Source organism: Malaclemys terrapin, chromosome 2, assembly GCF_027887155.1.
Source record: "Malaclemys terrapin pileata isolate rMalTer1 chromosome 2, rMalTer1.hap1, whole genome shotgun sequence".
Classification (NCBI taxonomy): domain Eukaryota; kingdom Metazoa; phylum Chordata; order Testudines; family Emydidae; genus Malaclemys; species Malaclemys terrapin.
Genome location: NC_071506.1, coordinates 111,368,459 through 111,387,724, shown reverse-complemented (window position 1 = coordinate 111,387,724; position 19,266 = coordinate 111,368,459). Strand labels below are relative to the sequence as shown.

General features: G+C 43.2%; 1 protein-coding gene across 1 annotated transcript in view; it reads right to left on the bottom strand.

Annotated features, from left to right (window-relative positions):
• The window catches only part of CAP2 (cyclase associated actin cytoskeleton regulatory protein 2), a 90,578-nt gene that overhangs the window by 10,663 nt on the left and 60,649 nt on the right, over positions 1-19,266 (bottom strand). Inside the window, exon 7 of the mRNA XM_054018990.1 lies at positions 17,756-17,861. Within this exon, the coding sequence (XP_053874965.1) occupies positions 17,756-17,861 (106 nt within the window). The remainder of the gene's footprint in view (positions 1-17,755; positions 17,862-19,266) is intronic.

Genomic DNA, 19,266 nt, shown 5'->3' with positions numbered 1-19,266 from the left:
GAAGGTCCTTTCATGGATTGAGAACTGGTTAAAAGACAGGGAAAAAGGATAGGAATTAATGGTAAATTCTCAGAATGGAGAGGGGTAACTAGTGGTGTTCCCCAAGGGTCAGTCCTAGGACCAATCCAATTCAACTTATTCATAAATGTTCGGGAGAAAGGGGTGAAAAGTGAGGTGGCAAAGTTTGCAGATGATACTAAACTGCTCAAGATAGTTAAGACCAACGCAGACTGTGAAGAACTTCAAAAAGATCGCACAAAACTAAGTGATTGGGCAACAAAATGGCAAATGAAATTTAATGTGAATAATTGTAAAGTAATGCACATTGGAAAAAATAACCCCAACTATACAAACAATATGATGGGGGGGCTAATTTAGCTACAACAAATCAGGAAAAAGATCTTGGAGTCATAATGGATACTTCTCTGAAGATCAGGGCTGGCTCCAGGCACCAGCCCACCAAGCATGTGCTTGGGGCGGCGCCTGGAGGGGGGACGGTGCGGCGGGGCGCTCTGGCCCGAGAGCGGGGCCGCGACTGGGCTCGCCGCCCTCCCCGCGGCGCTCCTGCCGCTGAAGGCTCTCTGCCCTCCTCCCGGCGCTCTGGCCGCCGGGGAGAGTGGAGAGCCCCAGCTGGGCTCTCCGCCCTCCTCCCGGCGCTCTGGCCGCCGGGGGCTCTCCGCCCTCCTCCCGGCGCTCTGGCCGCCGGGGGCTCTCCGCCCTCCTCCCGGCGCTCTGGCCGCCGGGGAGAGTGGAGAGCCACGGCGGGCTCTCCGCCCTCCTCCCGGCGCTCTGGCCGCCGGGGAGAGTGGAGAGCCACGGCGGGCTCGCCGCCCTCCCCCAGCGCTCTGGCCGCTGGGGAGAGCGGAGAGCCTCGGCTGGGCTCGCCGCCCTCCCCCCAGCGCTCCGGCCGGTGGGGGATTGCTCGGCGCCCTCCCCTGCCGCGCTGGCGGGGGGGGGGGGGGGGAGGGGGGCGGCGGGTGCTTTTTTGCCTAGGGCGGCAAAAAAGCCAGAGCCGGCCCTGCTGAAGATGTCCACGCAGTGTGCAGAGGCGGTCAAAAAAAGCAAACAGGATGTTAGGAATCATTAAAAAGGGGATAGAGAATAAGACGGAGAATATATTATTGCTCTTATATAAATCCATGGTACACCCACATCTTGAATACTGCGTACAGATGTGGTCTCCTCATCTCAAAAAAAGATATACTGGCACTAGAAAAGGTTCAGAGAAGGGCAACTAAAATGATTAGGGGTTTGGAGAGGATCCCATATGAGGAGAGATTAGAGTCTAGGACTTTTCAGCTTGGAAAAGAGGAGACTAAGAGGGGATATGATAGAGGTATATAAAATTGAGTGATGTGGAGAAAGTAGATAAGGAAAAGTTATTTACTTATTCCCATAATACAAGAACTAGGGGCCACCAAATGAAATTAATGGGCAGCAGGTTTAAAACAAATAAAAGGAAGTTCTTCTTCACACAGCGCAGTCAACTTGTGGAACTTCTTACCTGAGGATGTTGTGAAGGCTAGGACTATTACAGCGTTTAAAAGAGAACTGAATAAATTCATGGAGGTTAAGTCCATTAATGGCTATTAGCCACGATGGGTCAGGAATGGTGTCCCTAGACTCTGTTTGTCAGAGGGTGGAGATGGATGGCAGGAGAGAGATCACTTGATCATTACTTGTTAGGTTCACTCCCTCTGCGGCACCTGGGATTGGCCACTGTCGGGAGACAGGATACTGGGCTAGATGGACCTTTGGTCTGACCCAGTACGGCCGTTCTTATGTAAGTTATAGACACATACTGTAATGAGGGACATGGATATAGTTTGAATAAACTACTCTTTCTAGCAATTGGTTTGTATAATCAGCAGTACACTGTATTGGTCTGTCTGAATTATGTCTATGCCAGTGCACTATGAAAAGAAACAGAATGGCTTTATTAGTAAAAAAAATCAGATTCATATCTTAGATTTCTAATTTGCCTGACTCACAGGAAAGTCAGGAAGGATCAAAGGAATTGGGATTCCTTTTTTCTGTCTGACCACTCACTGAGTGTCACTCTGATTCCAAGAATCCCTCATCTGGACAGCACCTCTGCGGAGGAGGACAAAGACTATATTTTATAGATCCATTATGGAAGATCAGACGTTTGGAATCTATACCTGAAAACCTCATTGTTTCAGGCATAACTACCACCTAGAAGCAGCAGCCCAGGCTGGTTATATGGAAGTAGCATGAGGCCCTCTGTACCAATTATATCCTGCATGGAGGCTGCACAGGTGGGTTGCTAGGAGAATGGATTCATAAGAGTACCTTGCATCTGTGTGGGTCCAGCACAATCCAATGGGGAAGACTACAATGGGATGAGGCTGCTGGAAAGGCCATAGGTTCACATGTGAGCAGAGTCCCTGAATTATTCCAGCCCATAGACTAGAATAGCAGTCAAGAGGGTGAAGGCTAGGCTGGGCTGCACAAAACCTGAGATGGTAAGGTGGATTTTTACCTCCACAGCCACTTCACTCCCATAGAGCACAGATACTTGAGCCTTATGTGGGATGGGTAAATTTCTCCATTAGAGAAAAGATAACTTTTTGTGTGGTTTTGGGATCATTTCCTCCCCTCCCCCCCCATGCTGCCCAACTGCCTCACATCCTATTATGGGCCTGGTCTAAAGCCCATTGCAGTCAATGAGAGTCTTTTGTTTTGAGTTCAGCAGGCCTTGGATCAGGCCCTATAACAATAAGGAAGCATTCTGGCAATTGTGTCGGAAGTAAAAACCCTAACCTAACCCTAATAATATATTCAACCAACATTACCTCTGTAATGTACTTTCCCACCGTTTCAGTCTGGAGTAAGATCGTTGCATACAAGTTATGACTCATGTAGTGAGTAAAAGATCAGAACTCTAAACACAGTAAAACCACCAGTGTTTTGTATTCCTCCTGCTCCGTGGGCTAAGTAAACAATAGAGGTTACAAAAATCATTATACTTCCACTATTCTCCTAGAATTCATAGCAGCTCTCACTGAGCCATCAAAGATTGAATGGTAAATAAGCTGCATTTTTCTCTTGTTTCTTACTTTTATGCACATTTAGGTGGCTTGGGAAGGGGAGAAGAGAAAATCACAATCCACTTTGTAACAGAAATCAAGGAAGTTGAAGAGTTAAGTTGAACTTCTGTTGCAAATTTTTTTTTTCTGTGTGCCAAATTCTCTTCTCAATTACAGCCAAGCAACATAGACAGAATATCAGCAGACCACAGAGAAATCAATCGGCACAACAGCCTGGAGTACAATCATGGGTTTTGGAAGAAGGCTATAAAAGTTGCTGACACCGAATAGGGAAGTGTCTAGAACAGTGGTTTTCAACCTTTTCTCATTTGTGGACTCCTAAAAAATTTAGAATGGAGGTGCAGATCCTTTTGAAAATCTTAGACAGTCTGTGGACCCCAGGTGAAAATCACTGGTCTAGAAAAAAGAAGAGTTACAGCCAAGTAATCTTATAAAAATCAACAGAATAACATGGGTGTATGTGAGAGCAGAATTTGTCCCCTTATTTATGCATAGGAAGAGATTCTCAAAAATTAGTCCCACTTTTTAACCTGTCGTGAGTTTCAGTCATAATTTAGGCCATCGAGACATCTAAAAACAAATCTAAAGTAATGAGATTGCTGGGGTATAACTCAGGGCTGAGTTTGCTCCAGTGTACGTACACATCTCAAGGCATGAGGGACTCAGCCAAGGTTCCCAAACACACCCAGTGAACACACCTGGGATAGAATGTCAAGAAAAAAGACAGACAAATTTAAATAATTAGGAGGCATACAGAAACATACTGCAAACACTGGTGCTGCTGTCAACTGTCTCTGTGTGTACTGTGTGTGTCTGTCTCTCTTTTAACCTGTGCAATACTGAGTTGACCAATTGAGATCAAGTAAATATTCATGCTGCATGAAGTTCATTCCATGGAGGAGGACCCATGTGTAGCACAGAGGCTCCTTGGCCAAGAGTCTCCTGTTCTTTTAAAACCAATCTCCCCTCAAACCTGACAATCTCACTACACCAAGCACGTGTCTTCCAGGATATTTAGCCATAAAGAGCCACATGTAAGGTATCTACAGTAAGCTTATAACCAGACATGCCAAACCCTGGGGAAAAACGCAGAAATTGGGGTTGTTTTTGGCTTAATTGGCTTGCGAGTTGCTTGTTGGCTAGTGTTTTGGCATGTAGCTTGTTGCTTCTTTTTTGATCGGCTCCCGGCAAGAGGGCGAGAGAGTCAGGGGTGCGCAGCAGGGCCACCACAGTCCCAGACTGCACGCCGGGGGGATCTAGTCACAGAGAGTGTTGGGGTTCTTAAGGATTGGCTTGTTTTGGCCTTGTTTTGAAATGGGATTAGCTTGATTTTTGTCTTATTGTGAAAATCAGGGTGCTTATTTACCACATGAAAGTTAGCAACTGTGCTTAATCTTTGCAAGATATATATGGCTAATATTTAAGGAATAATGTATTTATATTGAAATTAGGCTTTATCAACTTGGAGCAAAAATTAGTCACCAGGGTAGTCTTGGTGATCACATATTCAAGCAGGAGTTGTCACTCCTCCCTAGTCAGCTGGTGAGGTAATGCAAGATTCTATTGCCTACCCTTGCCACATTGCAGAACAGTCAATGGGAAACCATCAAAGACAAATGCCAACAATCAAGGTGGAAGGTGAAAAAGAGGTGGTGGAAAAGAACATTTTAGCAGGCAGGAGATTGCCCTGGGTATGAATAAAAACAAAACACTGTTTCAGTATAACAAAGTGTAGTGAAAGGCGCTCTGGACCCATTCACTGAGGAAACCCTTTAATAAGGGGGCTTTCATGAACGTTTGGCTCCCAGTTCTTGGGAAACCAGCCAGCTCTGCAACAAGCTGAACTTTGGGGGGAAGCCTACTTTATTGTATAGGAAAGGTAACTATTGGTAAGCATAGACCCAGGTTTGTGTTTTACGATTGTTTTTTGTTTATAACCAGTTGTTTCCATCCCTTTCTCTCTAGTTAACTTCTAGTTAAATCTTTATTCTTTCTTAAATAAACCTACTTTTGTTTTATTGTAAGTGTTCACAAGTGCTATGTGGTTTACAGGAGTGGCGGTTTAAGGTTAAACTGGGGTACACTGCACCTCTGGGTGCCGAGAATCTGGAATTTCTGTGAGTAGCCAGTGTCTGGGGCTGGATGTCACAAGGGAATGATTCAAAGGGACTCAAGGCTTGGGGTGCACCTATTGTTACCCTGCAGGGTGAAGACAGGGCTGGCATAGTCCAGAGGAGAGTGCTTGAATGGCTGACAGGTGTCACCTCCCTGACACCACCAGCCTAGTTACCAGAAGGAAAACTCCTTCTTGCTGGAGGCAGGGGTAAGAGAAATGACTCACAGTCCTGGGTACCCCGAGAACCATCACACCATGAAAGGCCCTCATGCTGTGGTATCTCAGGGATTCCACATCTTGGCAAGGGGGCAGGGAGCAGGCAAGCAGACTGGATGCGCAGGAAAGTCTCTGCACCCCTAGCCTACCAGGGCAATGGGTTTTGTGCTGCTTCCAAATACGCTGGTCTGGAGGGCAGTTTTGGAGTGGTTGGGTTAGGGGTCCACTGGATCCATAAATTGCTCTAGTACCTAGGAATGGCTGCATAGGGATGACAGTCGGGCAGGAATCACCATACAAGCTGGAGTAGTAGCTATGTAAGGGGTATTTTACGGTTGGGTGACCTGTCCCTGAATTGGGGTGAATTCCATTCCTGTCCAATTTCCACTGAGTTCCCTTCACAAAGCCCATTTATTTGTGCTTTGTATTGCATGTTATGTGTATGTGTGAGCCCCTGGGAATAGGAAAAACAGCACATTATACGCTCACAAAAGTTCATCTTTTCTAATATAGCAGGTGCTTAAAAGGCTTGCTATTTGCAAACAACTCTTTACATTAACTTTGAGCAGATGTCCACAACAATGTATCTTTACACAAAGAGTATTTAAGAGCCATTTGACTAGTGAGGGCTGTTATCTGCAAGCCCCTGTCATCTATTTTCATTTCAGCTGTTCTCCTTGGTAACAGCTGCTCTCCTCAGTGCCCTGGTTTACATACATCCACTCAAATTATGCTCTGGGATGTTTGTTCCCACTTGCATCTTTGGGTGGTCATTTTCCATTTGTAATTAAGACCTTTTTGTTGAAATGGTGTCATCACTTGCAAATGTGCCCCTTGTAAGAAGTATTAGGGAAGTGACTGACTTCAGCACTAGCTAGTTAAAATGACAATTTTATACAAATACAGGAAGACATCTGAGAAGAAGGGACTGTATCCATAACTTTAAACCCATATACATTTCATCATACAGTACTAGCAATCTCAATGTGGTTTAAAAGCTTGCTTTAGTGAAGATTTATATAATTGGACAAAGAATTCTTTGTAGCTGTCTGAAGTAAGATCCTATGAACTTTGGAAAGGCTAGAACCTAGCTCTATGTGGAAATAGCTATGTAGGGGACAGTAACCTCCATGGGATTATCTTCATGGTGTTTCCTCTGCAGCCTTCCATTGGGGTCAGGGTTTGACCCTGTGTAGGTCAGAATCCTCTGCAGAGAGGCCCTGTCTCCATACTGCCTCTGGCTCCCCAGCAGCCCCCTGTACCTCAGTGACACAGTTCCGGTGGAGTCATGCTTATAAAGCTCCAGCAGCTTGTGCATGCCCCAGGAGCCTCTGTAAAAGGGGGATGCTGCTGTGGAAGGGGTGCAGGAATGTAATAGAGACTGTGGCTGTATTATTTCTCCACCCTTAGCTCCACAGAGCTATGACATGTTCCTTCTGACCTACCTCTTTTCCCCCACTGGATGGGCCAGGAAGGTGAAGGAGTAGAATGTTGCATGGAAGAAGCTGATACCCCCACACCATGCTGGAGGGGTGAGATCAAATGTGCAGATCAGTGGGAAGGGATGTTTGGACCCAAAGCTCTTTATTCTGAGTAGCTTCTATATGGTAGCTTTTGGAGCATAATTTAAGCCAGGTAATGTGCCTGAGATAACCTGGCCATTCCAAGTACAATGGCATCAGGCACAGAGGGCCAAATTTATTCCTGTGGCAACTCCTTTGATTCAGTGAAATGACACGAAAGATGAATTTGGCCCAATGCCTGTAGGAGTCTGGGTCTTGCTTACCAGAACTTTCTCTACTTGGGGGGAAAGCACCTATGGCTTCATCTAGAACACAAAGCAACAGCCCATCTCTTGAGTCACGTTAAATGCTGTATGCACATACCATCAGTGCTCCACGTGCTGCCCTGGCACTACCTGTTTGCTGCTACAGGCAATTCCAGGTGTTAGTTATGACCTCTTTAGATCTAAATCATGTCTCATCTTTTTTATTTTTATGTCCCAACGCAGGCGTTACAACAACCTACCCAGGCACTCTTGCTGCTAGTTCCCAAGGAAGTTTCTGTAGGGCTCAAAGCAGAAAGGATCTCACTTCTGTCACTCATTGAGTTCAAATTGAGTGAGCCACAGAAAGGTATCTGTCCTTATGGTGGCATCTGGATGCTACAATGAGAAGTGAGGCCTTATTGTGCTAGGTGCTGTACAAACACACATAAAGACATGGGCACGCCTCTCTTTTTGTTCAAGCTTTTAGTGATCTACTGCAGGGTTTTATGTGTAATAACAAGGAAGATGGGAGGATGAGGGTCGTGTGAGATTGCTGCGGAACATTTAAATGGGAACACATCTCATTTTGTAGTCTACTGATTGCTTTTAGTAAGGAAAGACATTGGGTATAATTAGACATTTCTAAATAATACATACAATTATATTGTATATAACTGACATAAGTTAGAAATAAAATGTATCCCTGTATATCTATTCCAGGATACAGGTATCTAACTGAGGATGAGACAAGTGGTTTTGGGGGGCATAACCCCCTGAAATTCATTGAACACTTTCCTTTTCAAGGCAACAGATGAATAGGACTCCCAATGGGGAGGTTCACTTTCTCCTCATAAAAGGATACCCCACCTCCCTTTTTATAATCCTAGATACATGCCTGAAATGATTACTGCTCTGTGTTGTTCTCCTCATACACATGCAGGCACAAAGATGAGGATCGTAGAGCTCAAAATATCATGTAACCGCCTCTGAGAACAGGTGGACTATGACACAGAGACACAGATCTTTTGTTAAGGTGTTTCTTCCATAAAAGTGGCTTAATGTTATGGCCCTATTAACTACAACATGTTAGGCCACCTGTCTGCAAGCATTCATGCTGCCCAATGATATGGAAGTTATAAGATGAAACAGCTGATGTGCAGGGGCTGCAGTCTTTGTGAATTAAAAAAAAATCCTCTTTTTCTGGTGCTCGGCAGGATTATTTATCTGTCTGGCTCTCCAGCTCTGAAGCCGCTTTTATGCATTTGTGCCATTTATCACCTGTTCGGGATTTAACATAGGGCCTATGTCGCCACGGAGCAATGGTACCATTCAATCATGCAATCAGAGATGCTTTACAAAGTCTGGGTTCTCTAAATCACCCCGGAGCTGAATGATGATGTACTATCATTAAGTAAAATAATGGGCCTATTTAAGCTGCTTTAAAAGTTAAAAAAAAATGTGGAAATTGATTATAGACATCTTTCTCTCCTTTTCCTTCTATGTATGTTCAGTCCTCCCATTCCATCCCCCTGCTTCCGGAAACTATGGCTGTGTTTATACTACAGCTCAAGCTGCACTTGATGGCTGGTGTCAAACAAGTCTCCTCAGGCTTCCCCTTAACCGGGGCTGAATAATGTTCAGCCACTGGTGTAGATAGGGTCAAATTAGTATATAGTTTTGCCAACCCCTGCTAGAAAGAGTGAGCAAGGACACTTTCTTAGTAGGTGTGTTGGATATAACCAACCCTATTTACACCAGTGGGGAAACTGATTTCAGCACTGGGTGGTGTTCTGCCATGTTTACACTGAATGTCCTGCGTGGCAGTTTCTATAATGTTAGTGTCTCGGTGGTGAGACTCTGTCTTACAAGGGAAAGGTGACGGCTGAAGCTTTCTTCAGGAACCTCTGCCAGGCAATCTCCAGCTTGGCATTGCACCAGCAAGTCTCGGAGCACAGCATGTTCTGTGAAATGGAAGTGGCTAACATTAAAGTGATACAAGCTGGTCAGCAAAAATGAGTGAGAGGGAAATACAACATGGGGCAGAAGGATGTCCCAGAAAAGATTTTTTTTTTTTTTTTTTTTGCAGGGGGGAAGGGCGGGGCAAGCCATGTTCTCTTACCAAGACCTAGAGAATTAAAACACTATGTCCAGACTCTGCCCTTACTTATATTTGTGCAGTTCCACTGAGGTGAGTGGAGCTGCACGGCTATAACTCGGGGTAGAATTTAGCCTGATCATGTTAACCCCTTGTTTTATGAAAGATGAGTGTCGCTGGCAATTGTGGGTGCATCGTTTATTTTCTGAAGTTCTTGTTGGAAACATGGAATTGCATCAGGCGTGTGTTTATACCTTCCCAATATCTCTTCTTTTGAGAGGGTGGTCAGAAAAGAAATATGAACTGTACTCCACGTAAGAATGCAAGACTTATAATTCCCCCTGGACGTGGCTATGTGGCTTCTCGATAAATGGGTCAAACTAAACCTAGCATGACGGATATACTATAAAGATAGCATGAGGTTGCTGGTTGCAAAAATCTGCCTTTGCAGCCTCCTCATCTGAGCAGGCAGATGGTAGGGACGAGACAAAGTTTTATGGGAAAATATTGCGGTGTTAAAGGAAATGGTGGAGATTCCATGAGAGAATGTCTAGAGGAGGCTTATATAGCTGGGAATGAAATGCCAAATGATTGTATTGGGACTAATATACGGGCAGACTGGCATGCTAATTTATGGGCTGCAGAACTTACCACTGTTTGATCTATCTCTGGTTCTCGCTGAAGATGCTTATGGAAGTTTTAATCAACATTTCAGTTTTTTAAAGAACATTTAAAAATATTATGTATTCCATTATTAATATTTTAGAAAAATATGTGTTAGGAGGTAAGACTTGCAGACACAGATAAAACTCTCATTGGCTTCAGTGGGGCCACTGTAAATAAATCTCAATTTTGAAACTGTTGGTAAATTGAAGATTTTCTCCTAGGTATCTGTGTTTGATTTATAAATGGGGAAAATGTTTAGTGTTTCCTTGAGATTGTGTTAAAGAGAACATTATCACTATATTCACTACTATTTTGAGACTATTTCATCAAATCGAAAACTGGTAAATTTTGTCCCAAATGACCATGATCTACAAAAAACAATTTATCCCAGCTCTATACAAGTAACTTGAGATTAATGTTTTGGAAAATAATCCTCAAGCAGTATTTGTTTGTTAGCACTGATTTGAGGTACAGTTAGCTACAGCAAACTCTCCTTATTGCCAGTTGTTTTCAGGTCATAAAGTAAACCTGCATTGTTTCCCTGGTCCCTCCCAACACACTCAACCCTTCCAGCAAACTAAAACTTTTATGAGACATTCCTGATAGCTTATACTACAGCTGTTCAGTCTTTTTCTCAAAAAAGAGGGGGGAAAAGTGGGGTGGGGGGAGGGAGAGAAAGGTAGTTCAGTAGTCTCTTGCATTTCACCAGTGACAACTGAAAGAAGGAACAGTTTATTACTACAGCTGTAGATTTCGTCTAGAGTTCAAAAAGTGGTAACAAGGAAACATGGTTGCAACTGTCACAAAACAGAGCAGTTGTTGTGTGGGGGAAATGCTATGCTGATCATTTTCAACAGTTTATTATAATAATGGCTTTGCACTTCAACAGTCTTTCTGACATCTGAAAATGTCCAAACATTAATTAATTAAATTTTACAAAGCTCTATTAGGTAAGTAAATATTATTATCCCCATTATACAGATGGGTAAATTGAGGCACAACACTTCGTGACTTACCTAAGGTCACATAGGAAATGTGTAGTAGAACCAGGTATCGTAACTCCCACCCTTTCACGTGATTTCTGAATCTTCACACATTCCAATCAATTCAATGACTCCCAAAAACCTTATTTTGAATTATTTTGGATCATACTGGCAAGAACAGCCTCTTTGAGTTAACATTCATTGAAGTTATGCTTGCCTATCATGATGAAAAGATAATTCTATATTTTATTCCATGGGTGTCAGCGGGGCTGAGCGGTGGGTGGCCTGTATGCACTGGTCAATTACCAAGTTGCAGTCAGGAGATGAGTCGGTGTCAAACTGGGTAAGGACACCAGGGAGTCAGGGTCAGGCACCAAGTTACAGACAGCAGGCAAAGAGCACAGTCTGGGACAAACCAGTGTCAGAAGCCAGAGTCTAGGTTCCACAGCAAGGCAAGGTCTGGAGAAGAAGCAAGCAGGCAGTCTGTCATTTCTCAGACAATTCCCCATGCTGGCTTCCTGGTTTATATACCAGCATGAGATAATCAGTGGGCTGTGAGGGGCTGCCACTCAGACCCTGTTGGGCAGTATTTCCTGCAGTGCCTAGCTTCACAGGGCACTCCAGTGAACACCTAGCTTAAGCTCCCAATGACGATGTTGAATTGTTAGCAGCCCAGAATTCTCATGGTCCAGGTTCTAGTCCCCACCCACCAGTTCTGGCTTGGGTTCTACTTGAGGGTTGGGGGTGGTTCCAGAGCATGAGGTCTGGTGGTGCCCAGGCTGTACCGCCCTACTGGGCCTGGTCTGGTTCATTTCCTGAGCTCTTCTGAGCTGGAGAGGAGGCAAGGGTGTGTTCTGGCACCACACAGTAAAAACAGAGCTTCACTGCTGTCTGTTTTCTCCTGAGGTCAGGTGTTGGTGACCCGCGTTGACCTATATGGATTCAGGACTGGGTCCTACAGGCTTTGGTGTAGAGGGTGGACATGGGGGCATCCAGCCACCCCTCATTTCCTCCTGCTACTCACACAGCTGAGAGTTGATGTGAGTTCAGTAGAGGCCTATAGGCAGGTGGGGCAGGGTCGCTCATCTTTTACATACTCACTGAGCGCCACCGGAATTGATGTAGTTGGGCAGCATCATTCATTGGACGTCCGCTGCATGCTGTTGGAAATGCCAACATAAGTGGCTGGCCCTTGCTCCTGGCGAAGCTTCCAGAGGGCAGCCTCTGCAGAGCAGCCACAATGTGCATCATCAAAGATGGTTGAGAAGGCTTGCAAGAAGGAGTCGCAGTCAGAGACCACAGGTCTGCTCTGCTCCAACAGGAGGGAAGCCCAAACAAATGCTTCACAGGCAATCAGGCTGACTATTAGCTCCACCTTTGTCTGGTCTGTGGGGTACATTGGGAGCACAGCAGGAAGAGCAGCCTGCCTTGGTTCAGGAACCCCTGAAATTTCCAACAATCCCTGACAAAGTGGGCAGTGGCACCTCAGGCATTGGTTCAGGCGATGGGTGGTCTGTTGGGCACATACTGTAGCTGCTTCTCCTGTAAGCATGCCAGCTGTTCGTGTAGGGTTGTGCTTTGGCAGTGAGCTGCGTTGCTCAGGTCTGTAGTATGAGGTTCTCCGCCTGCAGGTTGGTGACTTGGTCTTGCAGGTCCCAGGCCCTCGGGGAGCTACTGGTTGGAGGGCAGCCTGCCCCTTCCATCATCTGGGGAGGGGTTGGATGGGTTTAGGGGATTAAGGTGGCCTGAGTAAATTGTCAGGGCTGGGCTGTGGGTAGCCTGTGTGCATGGTCAGTTACCAAATTGCAGGCAGGAGAAGAGTAGCAGAGTTGGGGTCAAGCCATGTCAGGATACCAAGACGTCAGGGTCAGGCACCAGGCAAGTAGCAGGGTCAGAGTCAAGCTGGGTTGGGATATCAAGGAATCAGGGACCAAGTTACAGACAGCAGATAAATAATGGAGACTGGGACAAACCAGCGTCAGAAGTCGGAGTCTAGGGTCCAGAGCAAGGTAAGGTCTGGGGCAGAAGCAAGCAGGCAGTCTGTGTCATTGCTCAGACAGCTCGCCATGATGGCTTCCTGGTTTAAATACCAGCATGAGCCGATCAGTGGGCTGTGAGGGGTGGCTACTCAGGCTCTGCTGAGAGGTACTTCCTCCAATGTCTATCTTCACAAAGTCCTCCAGAGGAAACGTGCCGTAGTCCTAGGTTCTAGTCCCTCAGGTTCTTCCAATGGCAGCCAGTCTTGTGAATAGTTTTTCCATGAGCAAAGTGCCCAGAAATGCACTAACCCTATTTATTATTTGTTAAAAAATTTGCAAATACAGGTGGCTCAGTTCTGCCACCTGTATGCACGTTGAGAAGTAACTTACTCTTCAAATAATTACACACATTTCAGTGGGACTGCTTAAGGAATAAGGTATTACTCAACAGGGTTGCAGAATCAAGACCAAAGTGAATAAGGGTGACAGAACAGGGCACATTATCAAAATCTTTCAGTCTGTACAGATCTATATTTATCAGTGTAAGCACAATAATAAAAGCTGTTACAGTTCCTGTGATTATATTATGAGGGCTGATTGCTTGTGTGTGCTTTCACCCTTATGTGCCCTGTACTAGTGCCTCTATACTGTACTCCATTAAGACCTATCTGGACCCTTCCTCTTAAAGCATCCAGAACTGGCCAGTGCCAGAGACAGAGATACAGTTCTAGATGCCCTAATGGTCTGATCTAATTTGGTAACTCCTATCTTCTTGATTTTTGTACATTTTCCCAAGATATTTGCAAACTGCTTGGAAAAAATTAGTAATTTGCTAATCATTTTCCAAGACACTTTTTTTCTCTCTTTAAAAAACCCAAACACACTGATTGATTTATTTTATTTGTGTGTATGTGTGATTTCTAGCATTCCTTGTCCAGTTTTATAAATACCAAAGGCAAATTATTTGTATGACATAGTACTTATAAATATGCATTCAAGTTGTTCAAAAGTTTTTTTTCTATACACAATAGCAATTCTGTACCAACATTTTCTTTCCATAAACATTCCTCTTTCTCAATGCCTAGCCAACCTACCAGTTTTTCCTTTTATGCACATAAGTGGATCCTATTCCTTGCAAGGATTAAGAATTTTGTTTGTAATAGTCCCACAATACCTATCTAAGACCCTGATCCTGCAAACACCTGGGCATGTGCCCAACTTTATGCACTGTGGGACTGGTCCTGACCTGTTGAAGTCCATGGCAAAGATCCCATTGACTTCAATAGTGCAGGATCAGGCCTTGTGAATAGTTCCACTGATTTCACTGGGAGTAAAACCTGTGCTAAATTGGTCAAAAGTTCCCTTTTTAAATGCAGTATCTTTATGATACAGTCACTTTATGCCTGGCCGACACTCTTAGGTGTATCACTTTTGAAAGCCTGAGTATATACTCAGGGATTCACTGAAAACTATCCAAAAACATTGATATGTGACTGTTTAATTCTGACTTTAAAAAGTAAAAGAAAAACCATATTACCATTTTAATAACTCATGGATTTGTTACAGGTGTCTGGTGGAAAATATCTAAACAGAGAAGATACATGCTAATTTATTAAACTTCTGACTTTGTAAGGTTCACTTGATGGTATGTCAAAAGAATTACATATCACATCAATAAGAAAATATGTTTAGAATTTGACATTTGAGTCCCAGGTCACCTGAGATTTAATGGAACCATACTTTCAGGATAACCTACTTCAGATATGAGGACGTACTTCAAGTGAGTGAAACAAATAATACTATGGATGAAGTAAATAGTCTTTAATGAACTGTGATGGATTGAGTACTGTCTGTGGAGAAATTATATTTGATATGAACAAATAGTGGGTCTCGCTCTGTTTGCATACAGCACTCTGACAATTAAACCAAAGGAAACAGAGAGACCCTGGGTGGGAGGTTGAGACGCTGTCTTACAACCAGTCAAATGTATCCTGCAATAGCTACTATTCTGGGAAAGCTTGCAGGTGCACACAAAGCTAAAAATGACTCCTATTTGACAAAATGCAAATGAGATAGCTTTGTCTTATAATATTAGTTCCATACCTGTAAAATTCCATTATGTAAAATAAAATTATTTCTTTTATATATTAGCAGATATAAAATTGGCCCTTATTCTAATGCTCATTTTGCTAACCGGGTAATAGAGTTCCTTAGCCCTGTCTTATAATCATTTCAAAATGGATAATTCTTCTCACACCCACTGACTGGATTAAAATAGAATAGGATGCAGCAAGGGTGTAATTTTATACCAAACACTGAGAAAGAAAGTGAAGTTTAATATTTGAAACCTTTGCTAAATAAAGAACCCCACAAAAAAGCAGCTAATTTCTCAGACACCTCAAAAAAGTTTAATATTTTACTTTGGTTCAGACCAAAAAGTACACACATTTCAGCAAATGCTAGTTTCTTCTTTGTTTGAACTTGAACTTGCACTTGCTATGCTGCATGGTCTTGCATGGTGCTCAGGAAAGCGTGCAAAGTTGTAGTCCAGTCCAAATCTGAGCAAAGGCTATCCCTAGGCACAAGTAACATGATGTACTAGGCACAGTTGTTTTCCCTGAACAGAAGTAAGTTTCAAACCCCTTGAGTGCAAAGCATGTGCAGTGAATGTATGTGTCTAAAGAGACATGTCAAGTGTGATCCTTGGCATCCTAATACGTGTTTCTTTCTCTGGGCCAACATAACTCCTATTAAAGTCAGTGGAAAGACTCCCATTGACTACAATAAAAGTTGCATCAGGGCCTTTATCCTGACTCCTACTATTAGGCTGTAGTGATTTGGCAACCATGGGTTTGTAATATTAGAATAAGTCTCAGAACAGGTGGCTTAGTGGTTAGGACACAAGCATCAAAGGTTAGAAATAGATGCAGTTTATCACATGGATCTCACCTCTACAGATATGTCATATATACTGGGGGCGGGGGAGAGAGGTATCCTCTTCATAGTTGAAGTTCAAGCTAGCCTCTATTATAAAACATTATTTTAGCTCCTCTTTGGATTGGAAAACTGTTTTGGCCTGAAACGGTGACATTCTGGTGACTTGTCCCATCCCACTTAATTACAAATTTTAAAACTGTCTTTATTTGCGTACACAAAAGAAACTGTGAACAATATTGTATGTGTGTGCTTTAAAAAAAAAAAAAAAAGGACACTCCAAAACCAAAAAACTGTTAATGACATTTCAGGGCCTAAGACATTTTGACTCACATCAAGAATTCCTCTAACTAGATAATAAGTATGTGAGTACATTCTTTAGAATCCCAAGAAGAATCTTAGACTCTTACATTTTTATATTGACAGGGGATCAAAATCCTTGCATGTGTGTCAAACACAGCAAATTCTTTATTCTTAAAGTTTTTAACCCTATTTAAGAGAAGAATAGACAACAGATTGCCAGATGATCCTCTCATGCGGTTACACATCATAGCTGTAACACAATGAAAATGTACTTATATTGTATATATGTACACACAATATATACACACAGCATGGAGCTCAATAATTATTTATATTCGTATAACATAGTAAAATAAAATTATCTATACTATAATAACGTGGTACGTGTCCCTTGTATTTCTTTTTCTCATTATTAAACCTCCCTCTTCTCTGTCTTTCCCTCCCATTCTTCCACCTTTCACTCTCTCTCCTTAATTTTTATCCCCTTCTTAATCTTTCTTCTCTCTATCCCCCCAGCAATGGCACACTGGACCTGGGGAATCTAATTTTCCTACTCCTCCCTCATTGCTGCTGAGAACTAGGAGCCTAAAGAATTTCTCCCCCTCCCCAAATGTCTAGGCCACAATTGTCCTGAAGCATCGTTCCATCCATCTTTCGCACATGTTTCAGCTGTTCTCGGCAGAGAGCAAAAAGAATGTCACTTCTGCTACTGGCTAAGAACAGTGAGCTGTGACTGTTGCCTGCTCTGCCCTGGGAAGCACAGTTGTGCAGCAATACAGCCAGCACTATTTTGTCTCTGATTTCTGTAAGATATTTCTGGGGAGGTTTCACCTCCCTGGGGCCCATCAGTTGTGATGCTTTGGCAAAGTGAAAGGAAAGATGAGGATAGAGATGGCACTACCCACAAATGCAGATTAAAGAAAGAAAAGTCCTGCAGCCAGCGTGCATTGAGCCTGGTTTGTTCATGTCTGATGACTATTTGATTACGATGTCCACCTCTGCCCGCTCAGGTCTCCATTTTATTTTATCAATGCACCCAAACCACTTTAGATCTTTCATACTAGGAGACTAAGGCTTTGTCTACACCAGCTTTTGTCAGCAAAACTTGTCAGTCAGGGGTGTGAAAAAACACACCCCTGACCAACATCAGTTCCGCCGACAAAAGTGCCAATGTAGATAGGGCTATGTCGGCGGGAGAGGCTCTCCTGATGACATAGCTACCACTGCTCATTGGTGGTGGTTTAATTATGCCAGCAGTAGAGCTCTCTCCTGCTGGCTTAGAGCAGCTACACAAGAGACCTTACAGTGCAGTGGTACAGCTGTGTCGCTGTAAGGTCTGTAGTGTAGACATGGGTAGCTTTTTAGGCTTACTACAACGTTCACTGCTTTGCACTGTCAGCTTTTTTTTTAATCTTCTTCCTGTGTCACATTTGTCTTATCCCCTTCTTAAAATATTTTAAAAATTTTAAATACAGAAATGTCTTTTTTTTTTTTTTTAGTCCTTTCCTCTCCCAGAGATAATGTTTGGGCTCACTGCAGTAATGCCAGAATCTGGTAAAAGCAGAATCAGCTATCAGCTAGTGTTGTTTTCCTGTTCTGACAGTGAAAGGGGAGGAGCACTCACGGTTTTACTCCAGGTGAGGCCTGTGGTATGATGCTCTTTGATGTAAGCTTGAAGCTCAGTCCAGATGTTCAAGTATGATTTCACCCAATCAACATGACGTAAGTCACTGTAAGGGGGAAAAAAAAGGAAATATTTCTATGTATGATTTAGTGTTTAAATATAGATACTTGCTACCCTGTATTTAAAGCGGACTAGATACTGCATCTGTCACTGGCCACAGACAATTAAGTTACAAGACTGCTGACAGACAAGCAGCCCAGCAAACGGTGAGGCCTAGCAGACTGAGATCCTTGCGGAGGAGAGATAAGGGAACAAGAGGGCTCCGGGACAGAATGCTTCCTGCCCAGGCTCAAAGTGAACCAGGGCAGTAATAAAGCAAGATGGGGCCCTGTGCCAGGAATTCAAACCTGGTTCCCCTCAGTGTTTTGATTTTTAGAAAATTAAAGATCAGCGTATTCTGTAAAGTGTCCTGGCTTCTGAGTCCAAAGGTAGCTTGTCACTCTCCTTTATGCCTCTCAACCCAGCATGTGCTCTGCTACCCTTTCCCCTTGGAACATTTTAACCAGCACCTTATAAACTCTTAAACGCAACTAAAATATTAATCTCAAAAGAAAAGGAGGAGTTGTCATAAATGAAGGGTGGTCAGGAAGCAAAGATTGTGTATCTTTAGGCTAGATAATATGGTGTCACATTATAATTTCTGTTAGACTCATATTTATAAGCCAAGATTTTCAAAAATAAGTTAGGTTCCCAAATTATTATTTAGGCACCTAAATAAGTGGCCTAATTTTCCTAAACTCCAAGCACCTGGATGGCTATCATTGACTGCTATGGGACAATGAGTGGAAGTAAGAATATGCACAGGAGTAACTGTTTGTAGGATGGAGCCCTTAATGGTGAAAATCTAGTTAAAGATCATAACAGTGATCACTAAAAGCCTGATCCACGGCCTGCTGGAGTCAATGGAAAGACTTCCATTGCTTGGCAGTGGGATCAGGTCTTAAAGTAAATGAAGCCTCAGAGGAAAATCTCCACTCTTAAATCCTGTGTCTTGCTTGTTTATTTTTATATAACTTTTCCAGCTCCAATACTCAGAAATATCTTGGTGTGAAATACTAAACAAACATCATCCCTAAAAATCATGCACGTAGTTTAGTCCTTTTAAAAAGGTGCACTTTCCCCACAGGTGCTTATGCCCCTTCAAAAAGTACATTCTGAAATGGAGCAAAGAATTACCCAGAGTAGATAATTTGGGGCTCCAGCAGGCAATTCATAACTATAATTAAAAGAACTTTCACAAAAATTCAGATCTGCAGATTAATTTTTACTTGGGCAAAAGATTAAATTGTGAGCTGCTTTACCTCGGCTGACCAGAGTGGATGGAAATGTGTAGCAACAGACCTGATCTAAGGACTTAAATCAGGTATGTTCTATAAAAGAACAAAAATGGGTTTTGAATCAGCCTAATTTGTCATGGAAGATGATGGCTAAGGGGAAAAAAAAAAACAAAT